General features: G+C 22.6%; 3 protein-coding genes across 4 annotated transcripts; 2 read left to right on the top strand and 1 right to left on the bottom strand.

Moving 5' to 3' along the window:
* Positions 1–1,304: 1,304 nt before the first annotated feature.
* On the bottom strand, positions 1,305–4,236 carry LOC105368173 (zinc finger protein 543). 2 transcript variants are annotated; one of them, XM_011507124.1, is made up of 4 exons: positions 4,026–4,236; positions 3,647–3,901; positions 2,206–2,812; positions 1,305–1,868 (listed from the first exon to the last, which is right to left on the bottom strand). In XM_011507124.1, the coding sequence occupies exons 2-4, from the start codon at positions 3,812–3,814 to the stop codon at positions 1,315–1,317; spliced, it is 1,329 nt and encodes a 442-aa protein (XP_011505426.1). In that variant the 5' UTR covers positions 3,815–3,901; positions 4,026–4,236; the 3' UTR covers positions 1,305–1,314. The 2 variants fall into 2 exon arrangements, with proteins under 2 accessions (XP_011505426.1, XP_011505425.1); XM_011507123.1 differs by having other exon boundaries at positions 3,647–4,236.
* A 549-nt stretch (positions 4,237–4,785) lies between these two features.
* Positions 4,786–21,965, top strand: LOC105368172 (dnaJ homolog subfamily C member 9). Its single transcript, XM_011507122.1, has 4 exons — positions 4,786–5,011; positions 5,405–5,719; positions 5,792–5,958; positions 21,707–21,965. The coding sequence occupies exons 1-4, from the start codon at positions 4,915–4,917 to the stop codon at positions 21,938–21,940; spliced, it is 813 nt and encodes a 270-aa protein (XP_011505424.1). The 5' UTR covers positions 4,786–4,914; the 3' UTR covers positions 21,941–21,965.
* On the top strand, positions 6,950–8,491 carry LOC105368171 (leucine-rich repeat-containing protein 15-like). The gene has a single exon (XM_011507121.1). The coding sequence runs from the start codon at positions 7,191–7,193 to the stop codon at positions 8,364–8,366; it is 1,176 nt and encodes a 391-aa protein (XP_011505423.1). The 5' UTR covers positions 6,950–7,190; the 3' UTR covers positions 8,367–8,491.
* Positions 21,966–23,923: the final 1,958 nt, after the last annotated feature.

Here is a 23,923-nt window from a genome sequence, read left to right as displayed (position 1 = left end):
CTACCAAAGTGAAAGATAAAATGCACTTTCAACAACCACTACACATAAGTAAGCAACAGCAGAAGCTATTTCAAATTAAAGATTTTTAGATATTACACGCGATATTAAACATGGTTTTTTTTTATCTTAAGAAAGAGGGCATAACAAACAAGAATGACTGTTTAGAAAAAAATATATAAATATGACGAAAACAGTATGTAGTTCATTGACATTTATTGCGCGTCAAATAAAGCATTGTATTTAAAAATATGATTGAAATATGTTATTTAAAACAAAAAGTAAATGCAAAATTCATGTACGCGACTCAATATTATAGTTATGCATAGTCCTCACTATTCTTATTATGAATATATGCATTTGAATATAAAATTACACAACAGAAAACAATGAATTCATCAGATGATAAAAAAAAAAACGATAAAGATTTTTTTAATAAAGTGAATTCGTTCATAAAATTTATTTACATAGACAATGATCTTGATTTATACACCAATCTGTGATAAATATCACTAATATTTTTATTTTCAGTTTTAATATAAGATTTGTAATAAATCAAACAAAAAATTGATTTCTTTTATTAAATTCTACAAAGACTTATTTTAAAATTGAATATATTTATAATAATATATACAAAATGCACACGATTATAAGTATACAATAAAACATATTCTATTGTTCATAATAGTTTAGAAATACATTCAAAAATTCATTTCTTAAAAATAATCCATAGATATAATTAAATTTTAATAAATTTTACATTTCACGTTTGCTAAGATTATAACAAGTTATAAAATTAGATAATGTCCACAATTTAATTACTTATATATAATTTGCAAATTCAAATAAAGCTAAAATTAAGGATTTTAGATACTAAACTTATCTCATAATTGCAACAAATTTATAAATTGATTTTACACAAATAAATTGAAACAAATTACTTAAATATTATTTTGCAGTTAATTAAATAATTTCTTAAAATGGAATTTCTGTTTACGATTTATATATTAAAATACTTGAAATCATATTTTTAAATTTTAAGTAAATTATAACCAAACTTAAAGTAAAAGTTGTATATATCAATCTTCATAATTTATAGAAAAATATAGATTGAATTTTATTAATTTAAAAAGCTACCGTTACATTAAATATTTAAACTCAATGGAAAACTAAACTTAGCTTTCTTATAAATCACAAAATGTTTAATTATTCGGTCTATTTAAGGATAGCTGATTCTTTAATTTTTGAATTGCTATACAAATTATAAAAATTGATAATAGACACAAAATGATCGATATTTTAAATAAAAAATTAAATTTAATTCGTTATAAGTTGTTTTGGTGCATGAATACGACTATGTCGTAAAAGGGAACTCTTATCAGTAAAAGATTTTTCACACTCAACACACTTATAGGTCCTGCCAGTATGCGAAACAAGATGCCTGCTAAGGCCTGAAGCATGACAAAAAGCTTTTGGACATAACTGACAATGATGTAATTGAATATCATTTGGATTGAGTTTTTGATGACGTCGCATGTGGACCTTAAGTGCTTCTCGTTGGGTAAAACTTTTTTCACAGTGTTGACATTGGAAAGGTTTTTGACCTGAATGAGTCATAAGATGACGAAGAAGAATTTCTTTTTGAGCAAAAGCACGGTGACAAATATTACAACCAAATGGTTTTTCTCCAGTATGTGTGCGCTCATGCCTCACTAAAGCTGATCGCGTTGGGAACCATTTTTCACAAGCTTGACAAGTAAAACCACGCTGGGTACTATGTACAGACTGATGGCTCTTTAGCATTATTCTTCGAGTAAATGCCTTAGGACATTTATCGCATTGAAATACCTTAAGTTCTTCACCACTCTCAACTGAAAATAAAATATTTATATATTCAGTTATTAATTGCATTTAAAATTGATAATTAGCAAAGATACTTATTTTCTTAAGTACGAATAATTAAATTGTATAGACAATGATTATTTTGAATTTTACAATTAAAATAATTTCATTTAATATATATCTTATTTACAAATAATTTATATAAATGTTTATATGTATATTAATATCTACAATTTTATTTAAATTATTATAAATATCAAATTAAGATAGATTGTCAAGTTAATAAAATAAAAAAAATTTTACAGAAATATTGTATTAACTTTAAATATTAACTATAAATATACTTAATTAAAAATTGGTTGTTACCGATTGGAGGATGTATTGGTTGCTGTAATTGAGATTGATTTTGTTGTTGATTTTGAAGTTCCATCATATACATTTTTTGATTTTCAGCATTAACTATTGCTCTCTGAACTTCATCTGCTTCATCATCTGATTCTTGTTCTTGTTTTATTCTTGTTCCCCTAATGGTACAACGAGCTTTTGCTGATCTTTCTTCTGCAGGTACCAGAGTAATGTTTTCTGGATCTTCTGATAAATTATCATCCATATCAGCATTTTCTGCACCCATTCCTAATATGTACCCACCAACCAATTCTTCTTCAGTTACCTCAATAGGATCACCTTCTGCTTGGTTATTAGTTACGTCTCTTTTTGTCGATACTAAATCAGCCAATAACTGTTTGACTCTTCTTGATTTACCACTACTAGACTGTGTCTGATCACTTTCAGAACGAGAATCCTGGCTTTGAATATCGTCATCCTCTTGACCAGTTAATTGTTGAATTAGTTTTATATGTTTTCTAAGTTTTATATCAGCAGCTTCACATTTCTTTTTAAATTGATAAGATTTCTCCAACTGATACTTACAAGGATGACATATCATATTCGGAAGACCATCATCTTCAAATACCTAATAGTATCAAATTATGCGTTATAATAATATTAAAAAAATTTTAATTAATATATTTTATGTTTTATAACAAACTAAAATTATATAAAAATCTATTCCAAGTAAATTTTATAGTTTCATTTAAAAAGTATATAATAAAGTATTGCAAATATGGCTCAATTTATCTAAATTACATATCTAACTGCTGTAATTTTTAAATAATTTTTAAAATATAATATTTTTATATACTTTAAAGATATGTTTAATGTTTTTCGACGTATAATAATAAATAAATGAAATCATAAATATTGCATCAATAAGTTATATATTTAACTGAAATATAAACGATCCTAAAATCTGTATCTTATACCAAATATTTTTTGTGTAATTAGTACTATTTATTATTCATGCAGAAATTAAGTAGTATTATTTTACTATATAATACAGATTAAACTTAAATGAAAAAATACAAAAAATTTAACAAAGCTATTAAGTACTACAATAACTATAAGGATTGTATTTCTTGATGTATAAATATCTCATTTACCTTTCCTATTTGTAAATTAGTCATTGAGCCTAAAAATAAATAATAAGGAAAAATCAAAAAATTAAATTAAAAAATTAAGGAACCACTTATTCACTTAACATATATTGGTCTCTTAAAGATAAAATAGATTCCTAGTGGTCGGCAAATCAATGACGTATTTGTTTATACAATTTCTCTTAGCAAATATAAAAATTTCATGTCAGAATTTCATTTATATCAAAATGAAAAAAATATATTGCAACAATGTTCTAGAAGATAAGGAAAAGAGAAAAAAGATATAAAGAAAATAGAATAGGTCAATTTCTAACCTCGAGATTAACACAAGCCATGATTCTAAGAGGAAGCGGTACGGCATCATCATCATATATCGGCACCATCTCTTCTTCCTTGGCAAGACATAGCCGGCAGAGTTCATTCAAATGTATAATAACATTGCTTGGGCTATCCCCTTTTCTCCTACGAACGTATGTCTTCATTCCTCCTTTGGTATCCAGTGTAAAGCCGTTTTAATGATTTTTTCAAAGTACTTTCCTTATTTGTCCGTTTATGTAAACAACAAATTTCTATGAAAGTAAAAAAATGCTCTTTTACCGCAAAACAAATCTATACATTCAGAAAATATCCGCCGAAAGCCGCGCGCTGCGCTGAAGATGATATACTCGGTCACTCACAACGGGATCTACTTACACATGCCCTGACGCACAGCAAATATGGCGTAGTACAGGGATCTTCGATCACCAGTCAACGCCATTAATTTCTATCCACTACTGACAAAGGAGTACAGAATCAGTTGGGTATTATTCTACAATATGGCGGACTTCGCAAGTTTCTCCGCAGTTTCCTCCTCCACCGACCGTTTTTTTTTAAGTTCTTCAATAAAATAGAATTATATAAATTAATATCTAATAATAAGATTTTACTTTCAAATAATAATTATTTAAAAAATTAGAACTTATGATTTTCAGAAACACATACGATTTTTTTTTTTTTTTTATCTTTTTATTACGCAAAGTAATAAAAGTGCAATACGAGATAAAAATGACAGAGATAGAATGAAATCCTAAGCCGACGATAACGCCAAGTCGGTAAAGATGGTAACTAGTATCGATTTCATTAGAATATCTAAACCGTGGCGGGAAACGGAAATAAAATCTATAGTTTACTATATAATACCATATAAGAATGTAGTAGTATAATACTTTGCAATGAAAAATAATCTGTTGATACATATCACAATAATACATTAAAAATAATACATTAAAAAAAAAAATATATATATATATATACTTGTGTATGCGCTTATGCGCATATATATTTTTTATTGTTAAATACATTTAACATATGTATGCATACATACATATATATATATATACCTTTCACAAATGCCTATGCATATATATATATATATATATATATATATATATATATATGCATTTATTCAATTTGATACAAATAAAACAGTTTTGCATCGACAAACAGAAACAAAACGAGCCAGTTATTCCATGGTTGTCTCGTATTTCAAATTAAATAAGTAAATAATTTATTTGAGTTTTCCAAAACTTATTAATTTAGAAAAATGTCTATGGATCTTTTAGATCTGTGTAAAAAATATTTTAATACTCGTGATTTCTATGAAGTTTTAAAAATTTCAAAAAATGCTAATGAAAAGCAAGGTAAATAAATATAACCTCTACTTAATTATTAATACTTAATTAATTTATAAAAAATATTGCTTAATAAATATTCTTTAGATGACTTATAAAAAATAGTAAAAATTTGAATTTTCTATTGCATTATTTTGTCTGTTTATTAAATTACTTTGTATACTAATTTAATTTAATTTTTTTAAAGATTATTAATATAAATCAAAGATATAACTGCATATTTTCAAATGTATACAAAAATCATGAATATGATCAGTATATTGTCAATAATATAATTAATTCATATTAATGGAAATATAATAAAATCATAATTGATATAAAAGGAAATTTTTATTTTTAACAATATATTGTAAAAATATAATATTTTCAACTAAATATAATTAAATATAATCTTTTTTCCAGTAAAGAAAGCCTACCACAAAATGTCATTGCTTGTTCATCCTGATCGCGTAGAAGAAAAAATCAAAATTGAAGCTACAGAAAAATTTAAGGTTCTTGGTAGAATTCACTCTATCCTTAGTGATGTTAATAAACGAAAAATTTATGACAAAACTGGTACATTTGATGAAAAAAGTGAAGAAATTATTATGCGTAACTGGGCAGATTACTGGTGTTCTCTTTTTAAGGAAATTACAGTGGAAGATATAAATAAATATGAAATAGATTATAAAGGATCTGAAATTGAAATTAAAGACTTAAAAAGAGCTTATATGGACAGTAAATAGATTTTTTACAATTCTGATGAAATCTTTATAATAAAATATTAAAATATTTTAATTATAATTATAGGTAAAGGCAATATGGATTATATTCTTGAATCAGTACCTTTTACAAATTGCGATGAAGAGCCTCGATTACATAGTATTATTCAAGATCTTATTACAAAAGGTGAAGTACCAGAATTTAAAAATTTTACACAAGAGAACAAAAAAAAGAAACTACTTAGAAAGCGAAAGGTAAGTTATATAGCTTGGAAAATTTTAATTAATCTTAATATAGTATTTTATAAATTCTTTGATACATAAATAAATAGGCCAGCAAATAACGAGTGTTCAATATTACTGTAAATAGATGTTATTAAATTAATAAATATAACATTTAGAATCAAAATTTGATTTATATACTCAACTATTTATAGCGTAACATATAAAATTCCATAATATTGAAGGTCATAAATTTATTTTGTAGTAGGTATTATTTACATTTAACACATATTTTAAAACTTACAAAATCAATTATTGTTATTTATTGTATAAGCTTCATTTATTGCATCGCATATGCACTTGTATATATATGTGTGTGTGTGTGTGTGTGTGTGTGCGTGAGTGTGAGTGTGTAGGAAGGTTTGTGTATCCACAGATGAATGATCAAATTTTACTAAATTATAATTATAAAATAAAATTATATAATTATAAAAAAAGCTTATTAAAATTTATTTATTTTCATTTAAAAGAAAGTAATCTTGAATTATGTTGCGCATTTTTAAAAATATTTTATCAAATTTCAAAGACAAAAATTTTTTTTAGCTAAAATATAAATTTGTTATAAGTTGATATAAGTTGATTGATATAAAAATTTCACAATTTTTTAAAAATATTTACTTAGATAAGAAACTTTCAATTACTTTTACATTGAAATTAAAAAATTGCCTTAAATTACATGTATATGTTGATAAATTAGGTAATTAAAAAAAAATGAATAACTTTTTTTGTATAAATAAAAAATTCTTGCTATAAATAAACGAAATATTTAAAATATAAAAATTTATTCCGTTATTCTAATATTAAGTATTATTCATGATATTGTGAAATCATTATTTGTTAATTTGAAGCATTATATTTAGATGAAATAAATTAAAATAGGAAGAAGGTGAATAAATTATATTAAATTTTTCTAACTTTTTAATGTATATTAATAATTACACTGAAAAAAAGGAAGTCTAATAGCAAAGAGGGAGTTGATGAGAATGGAAGTGATCGCGCGAGACAGGGGGGAGAGAATACCAATACCATATTGTAGACGGTGGAGGGGCGTCAAAGTAAATAAATAACGAGCTAACAGAATATATGAGCTCAGTTCAACGTTCAGCTTTGATCGGTTACATGCTGCTTTGTCGCGGTTGAACTGGGTGTTAAGTGGCTCTGTATTATCGAAAACAATTAGCAGCTAATATAAATACATAATAAAAATGAATCGATACATTTGCTTAGCAGCTACAATAGTGCTTCTTGTGACACAACTAAATGCAGTGTGCATCCACGTAAATAACCAGGACTTGATCGAATACACTTGCGAGGGCGGATTTATCGATGATCTCAAACTACTCCCAAATAATACCGAGAAAATTCGCATTTCAAACATGCCTGTAAATCGAGTTGACAAAAATCTTTTTTCACGCTTCGGCAGTAATCTTCTTGTGTTAATATGCTCCCACTGTATGATCACTGAGATCGATGATGATGCTTTCCGTAGATTAGAAAATTTGCAACAGCTTAGCCTCGATAACAATAATTTGAAAGAGGTAAGGGCGAACTGGTTCGAAGGCCTCATTTACTTGACGTATCTCGATCTAAATTATAACAGCATTGAGCACATTGATGGGGACGTCTTTCGTAATGCCCCTGACATCGTTGACTTGCGCCTTTCTGGTAACCGCCTAGTGTGTTTTGATCTAGACAGCATGCCAAAGCTAAAAGATCTCAAAAGAATTTTCCTTAACAATAATCCCAAGTTCAGTTGTTCAAATGCAATAAAGAAGTTCTTGAACGAACATCATATTGAATATGAGATAGATGGGCATTTGTCCACTAGTATAGTGGATCAGATGCCTACTGAAGATCCGTTTTTACAAACTCCACCAGTATTTGAAGATCCGAAAGTTGATTTGATACCCAATATTCAGCCGAATACGATTCTAAGTTTTCCATCAAGTGCTGACGAAAATACTCTATCAAGAACATCATCAAAAACTTTATTAAACACACTTACCCCTTACTACACGCGAGAGTTATCCACTGAAACATTAAGATGGAGCACCACTAATCCAACAACAACTCCGCCTTCAAGACTACCTAATTCCCCAGAAATTATCAACCCATCTATACCTGAACAAGATTTTCCATATCCAGGTCCGTATTACGTACCTGCAATTACGCAGCAACAGTTGGACAATTATAGGAATACAGTACCTGAACAAGCAGAACAGAACAAAAGCATCCACATTACATCATCAACAACAACAATGACCGAATGTCCAAATGTGGCAACTTACTTTTCTGGCAACTCATCTCTACTTATTACTTTGACGATAACTATGACACTTTTAGTTTGTAGAAGGATTTTTGAGAAAGCTATATTCGTATAAAAGCATTTAACAGCAGTGTTATTATTAACACTGTTACATTATTATTCATCGATATTTTCGAAAAATTGTTAAATCCTTGCGAAGTATGCCATCGCATTGAGATATTCTCACTGAAAAAACACGGATCGTCTTTATTATCCAATGGGCTGTTCATGTAAATAGTAATGAAGATCTTATTATTCTTCAATTAAAAAATCAAACGAATAATTGAGTAATTATTCCTTGCAACAGGAACAATTAGCCCAAAAATATAGAAGTTCGCCTGTGTAAGTTTAAACAAAAATGGTTTTTGAATTTGTAGCTCATATTTTAAGTACTTACAACTTATGATTACTATTTCTAGTAATTTAATTTTAAATCGACTTAATATTAATTAAGATTATATTACTGATAGCTACATGGATTCAATAACATTATAATACTGAAGTATCATAAACTTCATATTATAATTAAATAAATAGACGATAATTTTTCTTTAAGAACATAACTTTTGTTTTCAAAATTATAATAAAACAAAAATAAACTTTATAATAATTCTTAATATAATAATGTTATACAATAAAGTTTACAAACGTTTTACACTTTAAACGTAAATATATATTTTAAATATTACAATTTTCTTTAACTAATATTGAAGATTTATTTCACATCAAAAAAAATTTTTAATGGTAAAACAAGCTTATGTAAATTTAAAAAATTGGAGCTTTTATATATTTTTTTTAAATATATAATAAGCATATAAAGATAGGGGTACTATGTTTATTAGAAAATTCGCTTATTAGAATATAATGTGATGTATCATATTAATAAATCATCAAGCGATTTGAGAGTTTTTATGTGACAATAACTTATAAATATCAAGATGATTTTTCTTCACTCGATTAATAAATGAATAATCAACGTACTTTTATAAATGGTGTTTATTTATTTTAACTAATAATTAATAAGTATTTACATTTACTTAAATATAAATTTATGTACAGTTCTTAAATATAAATTTATGTACAGTTCTTAAATATAAATTTATGTACAGTTCTTAAATATAAATTTATGTATATATAATTAGTTAAAATCTATATTTATAAAAGAAATTAAATTTTGTTATTAATTATTAGTCTTTATAAGTATTTATTATAAATTCAGCATGTATTTAAATATTGTGTATAATATTGTATGAATAAAAAAATCGATTGTAAATATTATAATGTGTATAATTAAATTTACAATTAAAATTTAATATACATATTTATACAAAACAAAAGGTGCACTTGTGAAACATTAGGAAATGCGAATTTCAAGTGACATACGTTCATAGACTGTTCTTTCCTAAAAAACATGATTACCATCTTAATTATTTATAATGATCGATATTATGAAGACAAGTGAAAAGTTTGAGAATTTTTATAAAACGATTGATGTTTATTGAAAAAATATTTTATAATCATAAAAAATTAACACCAAATTATGCATATTTAATCATTAAAAAATAAATGCAAATATCTATACTTTTCTTTATATTTACTTCTGATGTTATATATAATTATTTCATAAATTTAATATCTATTTTGTTTTATGTCGGGTAATTAAGTCAAATATAAGAAAAAGATTTCAATTTGCTTGTTGTTTCATGAGCACGAAAATAAGCATTATTACAGTAAATAATATAAAAGACTCAGAGAATCTAGACAGTCTTTTAATTTTTTAATTTTATTAATGGAGTTTTTTTTCATTTTTATTATTAATTTTTTTTAATATATCATTAATTATTGAACACCGATAGTTGAATTGACAATTAAGTAACAACAATATACTTTATAAAAGATAAAAATAAAAATTACATTATAAAACATTTTCAATCGCTATAAATACGCACGAAAAGAAATAATTAAATATTTATTTTCAAAGATATGTTGTCAAAGACATAACTTAATTAATTAAATTCCTTAAATTTATTAAAAAATAAATTTATGCAAGAATTTCAAAGTCTACACTCTATTTAAAATATTTCATGTTATTACTTAAATGTTTGAATAATTTAGTACTTAATAAATAATTACAAATTCTTTGTACTTTGATTGAGAAAGTCATTTAAATAATAATCGTAGTAGTTTAATTATTTAAAATTTATAAGTAATTTATATTATTTATTACTTGATAATAGATATTTAGAAATGTGCATAAAAATACTTTCAACCTACTTATTAAAGAAATTTTTTTATTATTATTAATCATAAGTTGAATTTATATTCTAAAAATATAGTGGAATGAATTTAATAATATAATTGAATCTCTTAAATCTATTTTTTTTTTGTTTATTCCATTACACGAAATATATAATAAACATATATAATATAAAATGAAAAATTATAATTTATAAAATAAAAATAATTAGATTTATGTATATACGTTAATTTACTTTTATTTTACTTTTTTTAATGAAATAAAAATTCAGTATATTAAAAATAAAATTCTGATGGTAAAATTTAAGGTTGTTTATGTTAAATAATAAAAAACAATATTTGATTATATATTTGATCAGACTGTAAATAAATCTTATACTAATTATTTAATATATTTTATTTTAATTAGTTAAAATTATATCAAGCATTAATTTTAATAATACATTAATTAGAAGTAGGAAAACTACATGTGTTATTATATATAAAATATAATAACTTTAATATTTACAATGTAAATTTTATGATTATTTTATTTACTTACAATTTTCATTTTCATTTAATAAAAAATTTTATAAAAAATATTTATGCTTTTAAATGTTCTTCTATAAAATTCTACAATTATAAACATTATATTATATTAATTTATACATGCTGCAATAAATTGTAGTTTATATTATCTATTAATCTGTTATCTATGAGAAATTTCCCTCAATTTTTAATTGACTTGCATAGTTAAAGCAATATTAAATTCTGTCTTAAAAAAGATTGCAGACTTCATATTATTAAATATAGACTGTTATAATCGTATCAAGTATTGAATACACCAATTTGATAAAATTGACCAATTGAAACTATAAACAAATTTTTAATAAAAACTTTGATTTATACTTTGTTAATCAATAAAATTTGGCATTAATATGTCTTTATTATGCCAAAAAAAATCACAGTCTAATACATAATCAATCCGAAAATTTTCCATAAAGAAATAGCTATATTTTAATTTTCATAAGATCATATATGAAGTAATAATAAGATAGTGATGGAAACATATAATTGCGCGATTAAATGGATGAGAAGAAAGTAAAAGCGTACCGCTTTGATCAGATAACAAACAGACGAAGACAATATTTGCATCGAGAGCACGCAAAGCGAAAGTGGCATCACACAGCGAATAGCCAACGTAATAATCCGTGCTCCCATTATTATTACAAGAGCTGCTTACGTCACGACCTTCATAACTACAATTAAACGAGTCATCATGAGCGCAGCCCTTACCAAGAGAGCCACATTGCAGATTATATAAGTACGATTGATCTCTAATTTGCAAATTACAAGCTATACAAAATTAATTACTAATCCTTTTCGTATATATTTTCCTGTATAATTAGTATACTGTCTATCATTGTCAGAATTTAATTTCCTATATAACAGTATATTGCTAATAAGCAATATATTTACTTTAACAAAAATTAAACTCTGAAAAATTCTTAAAATTAAAAAAATACAAATAAAATAATACCAATTTTTATCAACGCCAAGTTGTTTACTAGAAAATACAAAATAAACTGCACAGGAATCTTTTAATATTAATCAGATAATTCATCATTTTTGCAATTCATTTTAAGTCTTAAATAATCAATATTTAATAATAAAAATATTAAATACAAGTTAAATAAAATTTTTAAATTATCTACTAATTTTTAATTTAAAAATTTTGTTTAACTGTACTGTTTAATTGTATTGTTATATATTTTTGTAACCATATATAAGATTGCTTTAAAAACGTGTGTATAAGGAATAGTATAAATGTATAAAGCTATAATCTATTAATTATTTAATTAATTGATTTTAAAAAATTTATACAAGTTACCAATCTTATTACTAAATTAGCTTTAATCTATTAAAAAACTTAAAGATAATCTTATTTTACTCAATAATCTATACATTAATTTTAAAATATTACCAATACAAATTTTTTGCATTAAAATTAAATAAAAAGGTACGATATAAATTCATCATATTTTTATTTAACTAATACTAATCATTCAAAGCCTTGTGAATAAAGTATACAATTTGTGAGATTAGTTAGTTTAATAATTTAAACTTTTTTATTTGTGAGGCTGTAACATATTTTAGTTATTTATAAATATGACAAGACTACACGCCCGCGCGCACACACAAAATACGCATGCACTGTAAAAATAAAAATTTAAATTAATTAAAATGAATTTGTCAATAATAAAATACATAATTAATTACCGTATTATTAATAAATATTAATATAAGTTATGATTTGTCTTAATCATTGATGTAATGATCAATATATACTCACGACTTTAACATTAACTACACTGTTCTCACCGTTGAAAAGGCCTATTGATATTATTATTATAAGAAAATTGTATTCATGTGTGAATTTTAGTCGTTTTTACAGCTGTATATAGTCCGTATATAAGGGCATAAATTTATTTCTTTATGCGTTTGTAATTATATAAATATATAATGTTCTTTTTTTATTAGAAAATTTGAGTTTTCTAGATTATTCACATAGTTTATATTTTCGCATCATAATATTGTTAAATAATATGTCAAAATTGATAACATATTAAACTATAAAGTAATTATTTTAAATTATGTTCTTATGAGTTTTATTAATTTTAATAAATAAATGTATGTTAAAGACAAATAATTTGTACATTTTTATTAAATTTTATTATTTATAATTTTTTTATTTTATATTAAAATAAATATATAGAAGATAATAAATAGTATAAATTTATATTTTTCTATTTATATAAATAGAGAGAAAAATGATATTATTAGAATTAAATAATTTAAATAGATTACGTGATTTAAACATTTTCAACTTTCGGTTACATAAATAAATTAATTTATAAATGAATTATTTACACATCAGTTAATTTTATTCTATCTATTAATTATTTTTTAATTTGTACTTTTCTTTCAACTTCTTTACTTCGTAAAAAATAGTTTGCAATACAGTATAGTGAAAAATTAAATTGACCAAGTTTTTCTTGTGTTCTTGTGCTATTCTCACTTTAAATTAATCTCATGTTCTTGAGAGGCATGAAAGACGCAGAAAACGCCTCTGTGTATTACTCCCACGCCGGATATCTGACGTAATCTGAGTATATATAATTACACCATAATACGAAAGCAAAATTTTTTATTATATTTATATTTTTCAATTTCTAGAAGTTAGGAAATATATTTTTTATATATAATTAAAATTTTTTGAATATTTAATTAATATACTTATAATTTAAAGCAAATAATAAAAAATTAATTTATTAGTCTTATTGATTAATTTAAATATTAAATAAATTAATCATAAGAAATTTTATGAATTCCTAATATACAGATAAATCTTAGATATAATCTAAATACAGAATACTAAATAAATACAAAAATAAAGTACAAATGCTTCCCAATAAAATACTTTCCTAACACAGCTTTATATTGATTATGAGAATGTGTTTAAAAAATGTGCTAACAGATAAAATTAATTATTACAATGTAAATAATAAATGCTTGCTTTTAAACTTGAAAATAATATGTAAATAAAATTATTCGGCTAGTGTGAACTAGAAAATTTGTTTCATTTCTTTGATACGTTAAAATATTTATAAAGATCTTAATAAATGAAATGTATACACATTTATATGCTACTTTTTACTATTAAAAAATTTATAGTAATTTATATTTATTCTTACATTTCATGGTGAAATATTTTACAATGATTTTGGTGTATCATTTATATAATGAGAAAAAAATAATAGAAATAAATTAATTTATATTTATATAAATTTTTCATTTCAAATAACAGTATACAATTTTATACTTTTTATTATATATTTAAAATCATTATTAAATTGAGAAAATTATTCATGACAATTATAGAATCACTTTATTTACTTTACTTATTATATAATTTCTACAAATTCAATAATATATATTGGCATAGGCTTCTTTAAATATACAAATATACCTACACATACCTACAAAAATATTCACTTACATATATTTGATTACTATTAATATTTATCGAAATCTGTACTTTTACTGAATATTGAATTGACTTATGAATATTTTTCATATTTATTGGTTAATAGTATTAATTGATAATCTTTATATTTATATATCTATCTATTTGTTAAATCAAACCAATCATTATATTTATAATTATAAATAAATATCTATTTAATAAAGTTGTAATTTTTAACTGAATTGTAGAAAAGTTTATATTGATTATTTCCCAAATATTTAAAGTAATTTTAATCATTTAAAATTTCATATATTCAAGATCATGACCAATTTAATTCCCATATATTCTAAATATTAAAAATACAATCTAAACGTATTTTAAAATCTGCAAAAATATTAATAGGTTTTTAAATTAATGATTTAATATTTAATTTTATACTTGTTTTTATGATAAAAAGTAATATTTAAATAAAGTGCTATATTATTATGAGCTTTTATATAAAATTATTTGGTTATCGTATTTTAGAAGTTTTTTATACTTTTCAATTCGCATTATTTTCTATCACTTTTGTTTATATATAATTCAATGATACAAATATATTGAAATATATTCAACGATCTTCTTAAAATTTCGTCTTCATGTTTATAATAAAATGATAATACTGTTAATTGTTTTTTTATGTCTAAATGCAAAATACAAATTTCGAGATTCACGCAAATAAATGCTGCAAAAGAGTATTAAAGTTATATCAGCTCAGAAAGGAACTCCTAAGTATATTTGGTTACACTACAATTTACTAAAGATCTTTGTACACACTATCCAAAGTCGGTATACTTGGAGAATAGAGACAATTTACTATGCGCGGATTCCTTAACGGTGATGCATCAATTCGTAAGCAATTCTTTGATTAATAAATTTTCAGTTCCAAGATTTCTCTCTCTCCCTCTCTCTCTCTATCTCTCCTTCCCTCCCTCCCCACCTCTACCTGTTTCTTCATCCTTCCTTTCATTCATATTCATTCATCCATCCACCCATTTAAACATGTGCATGGAGCCATATCCTCATTCTCACAAACAGTGAATTACAAATTATATCAGGATTACATTTATTTGGATTTAGGGATAAATCAAATGTTTCTTTATGAAGGCTACTACATAAGTATATACATACTTTTTAACGAATACTACGTACTTCTGTTCTGAAACTTTAAGTCTGAGATTCATTACTATGTTTGGTACTGTTTATGGTTAATTTTAATACAGTTGAATTCCAGATTTTATTTGCAAATGCTATTTTATATCAAAATTTCTACAGTTATAAAAAATTTCTATTACAAAGTTCAATATCTAGAGAATATTACTAAAAAGCCTATTCAATAGTTAAATTACTCATATTTTCGAAAAAATTTTCATTACGTAAATAATACTTTAAATCGTGTTTTTGATAGATAAAACAATTCAATTTACATATTTATTAGGATTATAAACTAAAATTACAAACTTTATTTTATTAAAGGTGTACATACTTATTAAATTTTCCATTCCAATTTTTTAAAGAATTTGATTACGTTGATATATTTTTATATATTGCCATTTTTAAAATTAAATAAATGTAACCAAATAACAAAATTAATGATAATACAGATACAATATTCTAATATAGTATAATGATCTTAATTTTGAAATAAGCTTACTTGCAGTAAAAATGTTTATAAATACAAACGTATGAAATGATTTATACTAAGTTCAGCAATTATATATATTGTGTGTTGCTTTATTAACAATATTAAGAAATTTGTTATTGCTCGAAATTATTCGACTAGAATTTTTGCTTCACTAGATAGAAACAATGAAAAACAAAAACAATTATGTTTTCTAGAACAAAATTAAAATTTTGATTATTATAAATTATTGTATATTTTAGTGAAAAAGAAATAATAAAATAATTTCTTGCAAATTGCGTATAAACTTTGTCTGTTATTTTTGACTAAATATTTTAATATTTTAATTTATAAGTGTAAGTTTTGTACTTTTTACATGTACATCCAATTAAATGAGCACTTAAATTTCTATAATAATAATTAAAAGTGGCGGCTTGATTTTTATTTGATCAAAATCTAATGAATTATAAAATGCATTAAATTAATATATAAAACTTTACAAATGAGACAAAGTGTATTAATGTTAATTTAGACAAAAAATATAAAAATGCATTTTTACATTTTCAATTTAATGGTATTTCATATAGATATATAATATATATTAGTAAATTAAAATATGAATTTCCAACGTTGCGGTTATTTTTATTAATTAATTAAAACAAAGTAGAGAGATAAACATTTTTTAATTATTACTTAAATTATTTAATACATCATGATATATTTCGATAAATTATAAAATTTTTAATATATTCTATAAATTCTGCTGTTTAATTCAAACTATTTTATATGAAAAGCATCAGAATCATGAGAGCCTTGTATAAATAATAAATATTTTTTATCTTAAATTAGTTAGTAATACTAAAATGCAAGTACATACTTAATGTTATAAAAATCAATTCACTTGCATTAATAATTATTACATTTATCTAATAATGCTTCTTATTTATCTATAAAGAAACCACTCGATCTAAAAAGATTATTGAATAAGTTAATAATGTATTCACGATTACATGACACAATTATATGACGTTTAAAAAACTTTCGAAAAATTATCAATATTATTATGTAATAATAAATTAAATTGTAAAACAGATATACATATATAAATTGATAACTGTAAGTTTTTTCTATCATATTAACAGTATAATCACTCATATAAAATAAACGTGGAGATATTTAAATAATTTGGAAATGAAGAAAATATTCAATCATTAATAATGTGATAAATTTGAAACAAATCGGTTAATTTTTTAATTAATGATGCTATGTACAAATTTTTATTTAAAATTTAACATAATATTTTTTAATTAATAAAGGTGGCTTATATTAATTTATTATTTTATTTTATTTGTAAACTTATTACTGCTACAAATAATGATTCCCAGACTAACGAGTAAAGGAACAAAATAAAATTTGACCTTAACGGCGGTATAATTACAGATCAATTGCATCACCATTCTTCCAAACTCTTCCAAACTTTATTCTACTTAATCCAACATTATAGATTGTAATTGTATCGTCTCATATATAGTTCACAAAAAAAAATAAGTATATACAACCACATTTTATCGAGATTAGACACTCACTAGGGTAGTACTATAAAATATATAATAAATATTCCAATACAGGATTCATAGATCCATATATTTATACTTTTCCCGTTCGACTATATTTAACGAAGAACTCTTGCGAATTATGTGATTTAGGTGATATCTTCTACTTCTGCGAGACACTATCTTGCAAAAATTTAAAAATTGGTTGATCAAGTTATGAAATTATCAAAATCCTTACCCGTTAAACTACAGCATTAAGGGATAAAGGCAATGTATTTTTATAAGAAAAACAATTATAAAACGACTTGAGTACAATACTGGTCGTGTAACAAAAAAAATAAAGAAATAAACATAGTTCAACAATCAAAAGCTTCACTGTACCTGAAACGACTCTCATCTATATACCATATCAGCGACGCATTATTCAGTAACATCGATGACTTCTATTCGAAGATGAAAGCCACCTATATGTTCACGACTATCTATCGAATCCGGTTATCATATTTGGATACAATTTTGCCTACAGGTCAAACAGTTGGATGTATATTACATCTCCAATAAATGCATTTTCACTATCATTTTAATTTCAACTTTTCACTTCAATATCGTTTTCATGTTCATATCAAAATATAATAAATATTGGCAATCGCGCATCCATCGTTTTACATTATGATTGGAAAATTTTACAGTATCAGACTAGAAAGCAAATTGAATTAATTTTTATTATAATAATTTACTATAAAAATAATATAATGAATTTAAATAATATTTAAATATAATTATTTACAAGAATATTATATATATTTAATATGAATAGAATAAAAATTTACTGTAAAATATATAATTTATTATAGATAAATTTTTCTCTATTATATAAAAATATTAATAATTTCCTCATTAATATATTATAAAGTTTATAATTAAGATATTGATTTTCAAGTTAAAATATTTATGATTAATAAACATGTAATACTTCTAACACAAATTTACATAAAAATATTTGTTATAAAATTTATTTTTAAATTTGAGATGAATTTAAATATTTTCTATAAGTTTAAATAAAATATTTTTATATTTCTTAATTTTTAAGCACTTGATTAAAAAAATACAATTATCCATAATTGGAATATTTCATTTTATTAATATATATTTATTTTATAATATATATTTGTTACAAAAATATTATTGAAACATAATTGAATATTCAAGTAATACTATAATCTTAAGTATGTAATGTACAAAAAGTATGTAGAAAATTTTTAATATATATGAAATAAATACAATTGTTTATAAGTAAAATATACTTTTTTTATTATTTTGATAAATAATTTGTAATAACATTCACTAATAGAAAATTAAAAGAAGTTTCTAGAGTTTTTAATAAAACAATAATGAAAATAGATTAAATATTGCAATTACAAAGCATTGATAATTAATTTTATTGATATACAGTAAGATTAAAACTTTTTATCTTTGAAAATTATAATTTACATACTTACACGCTACTTATATAACTTACTGCCGAATGTAACGAGTATAATTATTATGACTTCTCACTTGTAATCCTATATATACATATTATTTGAATTACGATAAGTTGGAATTATGCTATTTATAAAAAACAGTGCTAGCATCATAGAACTAAAGAGAGATGTACTTCTATTACTGTAACAATTTCAATAAACCAACAAGACTTAATTAGTATTCTAAAGTAGAACATCTCTAATGATTTTAAGATCTCGCAGAAACTCACTTTCTCGTTCTTTCTCCCTCTTTTACTTATTCACAACCATGTGACAATTAATTTTCATGCAGGAGTTTTTCTTTCTCATATATATTTTTTCCGCCTCTAAACTTTATTATCGTACATTTTATTGGTGTTCAGCTTGTATTTGTTAGGATAATTGCGTTGTGTAACGTGTTAAAACGAATCAGTCCGGGTCGAAACTATGCCAAAAATTTATAAATACCAATGCGTCTTCCGCGCCTTGCCACGGCGTAAAGCTTGGGAAATTTGCACTTGATACAAATATGTACCAGTAAATTTATAGTATACATGGTGCATATCCATATACATCAATACACTAGGCAAAGAAAATTCAAATAATCGTTTTAATTTATTTTCAAATAAAATTAGAACAGGAGGCTTCGATATTATTATCTATCATTTCAGAATATCAGTATAAATTATCTAATCTAAAATTGTAAAAATTCAAATATTGATATATTTATTCTTAATGCTTTGATTTGTAAATAGATATTTGTTTTTTTTTTGTAAATAGGAATATGTTTTAATGGTTATATCTTTTAAAATTTTTAAATAATATATTGAGATATTTTATTTTTATTAATATCGAAACTAAAACTGCTCTACTTTTTCAATTTTGCCTTATATAATAACTTATCTAATTCAAATTTTTAAAAAATTAAACTCTGTATAACATACTCAGAAATAAATCAATCAATACACTTTTATACTGATTATCTCTGATTACGTTAATATATTCGCATATAAATAGTTATTTTTAGTTTCCTTTAGTTATAATAGTTAGCACTCACAGTTTTTATATTTAATTAACTAAAACTTTATTATCTTATATATAATAATTTTATTTGATTTATTATCATATAATACAGTACAACAAATATTAAAACACAATTATTATATAATTTTATTTTGTAATGTATTCATCGTGTTCGCAATAGTTATATAAAATAAAGAAAGTAGTAATTGAAAAATAAATTAAATGATTTATGTTTAAAAATTTCTATTTAAAAAATATATTATGTTGAGCCAAAAATAACTATTAATGGTACACACTGAAGTCATTAAATATATTTGATTAAGTAGAACTACTTATAACAATTTATTTACAAAAAATTTTTGTATTTTTGTAATAATTATTTTATAGATAAATAATTTATTATATAAGTTGCTTTTTAGTAATAACAGTTTTGTATTTATAACTTTATCTTAATTTTTCTTAACGAAAAATTTATTTAAACATTATATGAGAACTGTGCAAAAGAAATGTGGATGCTTAATGCTTTGATAATCTTCTGGGTACGAGTACTCCATTTATGAACTCATCTAATGAGTTAAAATAGACTTCAAAAGAATAAAATTATGACCTAAAATTTATATATAATAAATATGATCTATAACAGACACACAAATTTAGAAAAATAATAAGTCATTTATTGTTGTGTACCAAATTAATGTATGACTCTTGAATTCCTAAAAATCTTAAATTAGAAGAAAGGTATTGAATTTGTAAATATCTTTATGTAAATACTTGAATTGCCAGTAATTTTAAAGTGAATATTTCTAGAAATAATGATGAGATCTGAGATGAGAATTTACGATATCATTAAATATTACGTAAATTGAAATACGTTACACAATTATTTTCTATACTTTATAATGTAAATAGGAATAATTTTAAATTCGTAATATTTTACTAGTAAGATAATTACATACATTGATGTGAATTTTTTAATTAAAAAATGTTAAAGAATATGAATTGTTTTAATTACTTAAATAAAACTAATTATTAATTAAATAAAAGATAATTAAGTTAACAGTATAATAACAATTGATTGTTACTTTTTATTAATAGCAAATAATATAGTTGCATTAATTTTTTTAAAACACATATAAAATCTTAATTTCATGAATTTGTATAAATTTCCAAAATGAAGTAACATATTATATAATATAAAAATATATTTAAGAACTTCTTTGAAAATAAAATTGTAATATATTATGAATTATTTATGTACACTAATACAAGGATTAACAATTTTAAAAATAAATACGTGTATAAATTAATTTTTAGATATTTGATAACGAACCGTTCAAATTAAAAATAATATATAATACACCGTCATAGGGTATATATAATAAATTCATATATTAATTAATAATATTTTATTCGTAGTGGGATAAAGAAGCAAAAGAAGCAGAAAAGTTAATTAAAATGCGGCACATCGAAAAAGAAGATTCTGGAGAAATGGATAATTTAGCTTTAGCAATTTTAAATAAAAATAAATCTAGAGTATCTGAGGCAAATAATTTCTTTGATTCTCTCATTAATAAATACACAAAATCATCAGAAAAGTCAAAGAAGAAAGGAGAATCATCGCAAATGTCAAAAAAGAAAAAATATATATAGTTATCAGTTATTATAATAATTTAATATTAAATAATTAAAAATGTTATCATAATCATCATGGATCGAAATTCTTTGTATGAATACATCAATCCAAAGAATAATTAATTCATATTATATTCAATGTAATCTTTATTTTTTGTATTATTGAACTATAAATTTTTAGCTATAATTATATATTAATTTTGATAAATTTATTATTATAAAACATTTCTAAACAAAAATATAGTTTTTTGTACTTAAATTAACAAAAATAAATTTATAATCTTATTGTTACATAAAATAAATTTTGAAATAAAAATTGAGTTATTGTAATAAACACGTAATTGAATGTAGTTGTTATTTACAATAAAATATAATATTACGACATTCTTATACCTTGATATTTTTAATATCTTAGGTGCCAGTGTGGCAGTACTGTGACTAAATTGCTGACATACATAAGCCACGCGTAGTTACTCATCGAGCTTTAAATATCTAGCATTCTCTTCATAATTCAATATAAATGTGAAAAATTACCGACAGAACTGTAAGTAAAATCGCAGTCTGTAATATCAGCGAAGTAAATTATATGTCATCATTTTGTCAGAATTTTGATACGACGTAGTATGTTCCATAGTATTTTGTAGGACACTACTGTACTTACTGTACTATACTCATTTCTGTTCTGCTCCTGCAGAATATATAAAATTCTATATTATCGATTGATATTTATTTTTACTCAATCGGTATAAATTGAATCGTTAAATTATTTTGTTTCTGTAATAATTTGATGAACTGTTTTTTTTTATGAAAAAGTACTATAATTTTAATGTGATAATATTAGTTAATATAATTTTTTTAATTAATGGGTACCATTTTTAAAAGATTTACAAAAATTAATTTCTACTTATTTTAGAAAAACACTTTTCTAAGTGCATTAAGATTTATCAAAGTTTTTTTTAACGGACCTTGCTGCAAAATGTTCGATCAATATTCATTGATTTTATAAATTTACAATCGAATAATTCATTTAAGTATGCTATTCTTTCAAGGACTTTTAATGCAAAACAATTACTATATAAATACTACATTTTTCAGAAACTATTTATTTTAATTTATTATAAATATTTTAACCATTTAAACATAAATTTAAATTTATTTTTATTTTACATATAATATTGATTGAGAGCTTTTCAAAAACAATTTATTGCTATTGATAAAACATGTCTGTTTTATTAATAATATGATACAAACATTTTTTGCATAGTTACAAATATATAATGTTACTTAACAAATTCTTACAAATTAGCCCTTCAATATAATAAAAAAATTAAAAAATTAAAATACGGAAATATGACTTATTTTCGATACTTGGAAATAGTATTATTATCTTATAACATTTGGTAAATATATCTTATAAATTATTAAAAAAAATCAATATATCTTAATTCATATTAATTTTTTATACATATCTTTTAAATTATATTCATTTTTATATTATTTTATTAATTATAATCTTATATTTCATGTTATTAATATAAATTTGTAAAATTAAGTATTGATAAGTTATACCAATTAGCTTATTGTATTTGTATTAACAGCATTATTGCTTACATAAAATTTATTGTTATTATATACATAATATAATTTTCTAATGATTTAAAACTACACACACACACATATACTTACTTACACATATACATGTACTTACGATTTTCTAAAAATATATATTTTTAAAAAATTATTTTTAGAACAATTTTTGAATAATTATCTAAAATATTTAAGTTTGATAATAGTTATTTGTAAAAAATCCAGACAATAACAAATTTATATTAAATAAAGTTATGCAAAAATAAAAAAAAAGTAATTAATTCAAATAGTAGTATAGAATATTGTAAATATAAATATAAATGTATATATATATATATATTTATTTATTTATATATGTGTGCGCTGAAAACATAAAATTAATTCTTTTGTAGAATAAATAAGTTCCATTGGATA

The sequence above is a fragment of the Ceratosolen solmsi genome, unplaced genomic scaffold, assembly GCF_000503995.2.
Source record: "Ceratosolen solmsi marchali unplaced genomic scaffold, CerSol_1.0 scaffold6, whole genome shotgun sequence".
NCBI classification, from domain to species: Eukaryota; Metazoa; Arthropoda; class Insecta; order Hymenoptera; family Agaonidae; genus Ceratosolen; species Ceratosolen solmsi.
Note: the sequence above shows the minus strand (reverse complement) of the source record. Positions and strands in the feature narration are given on the sequence as shown.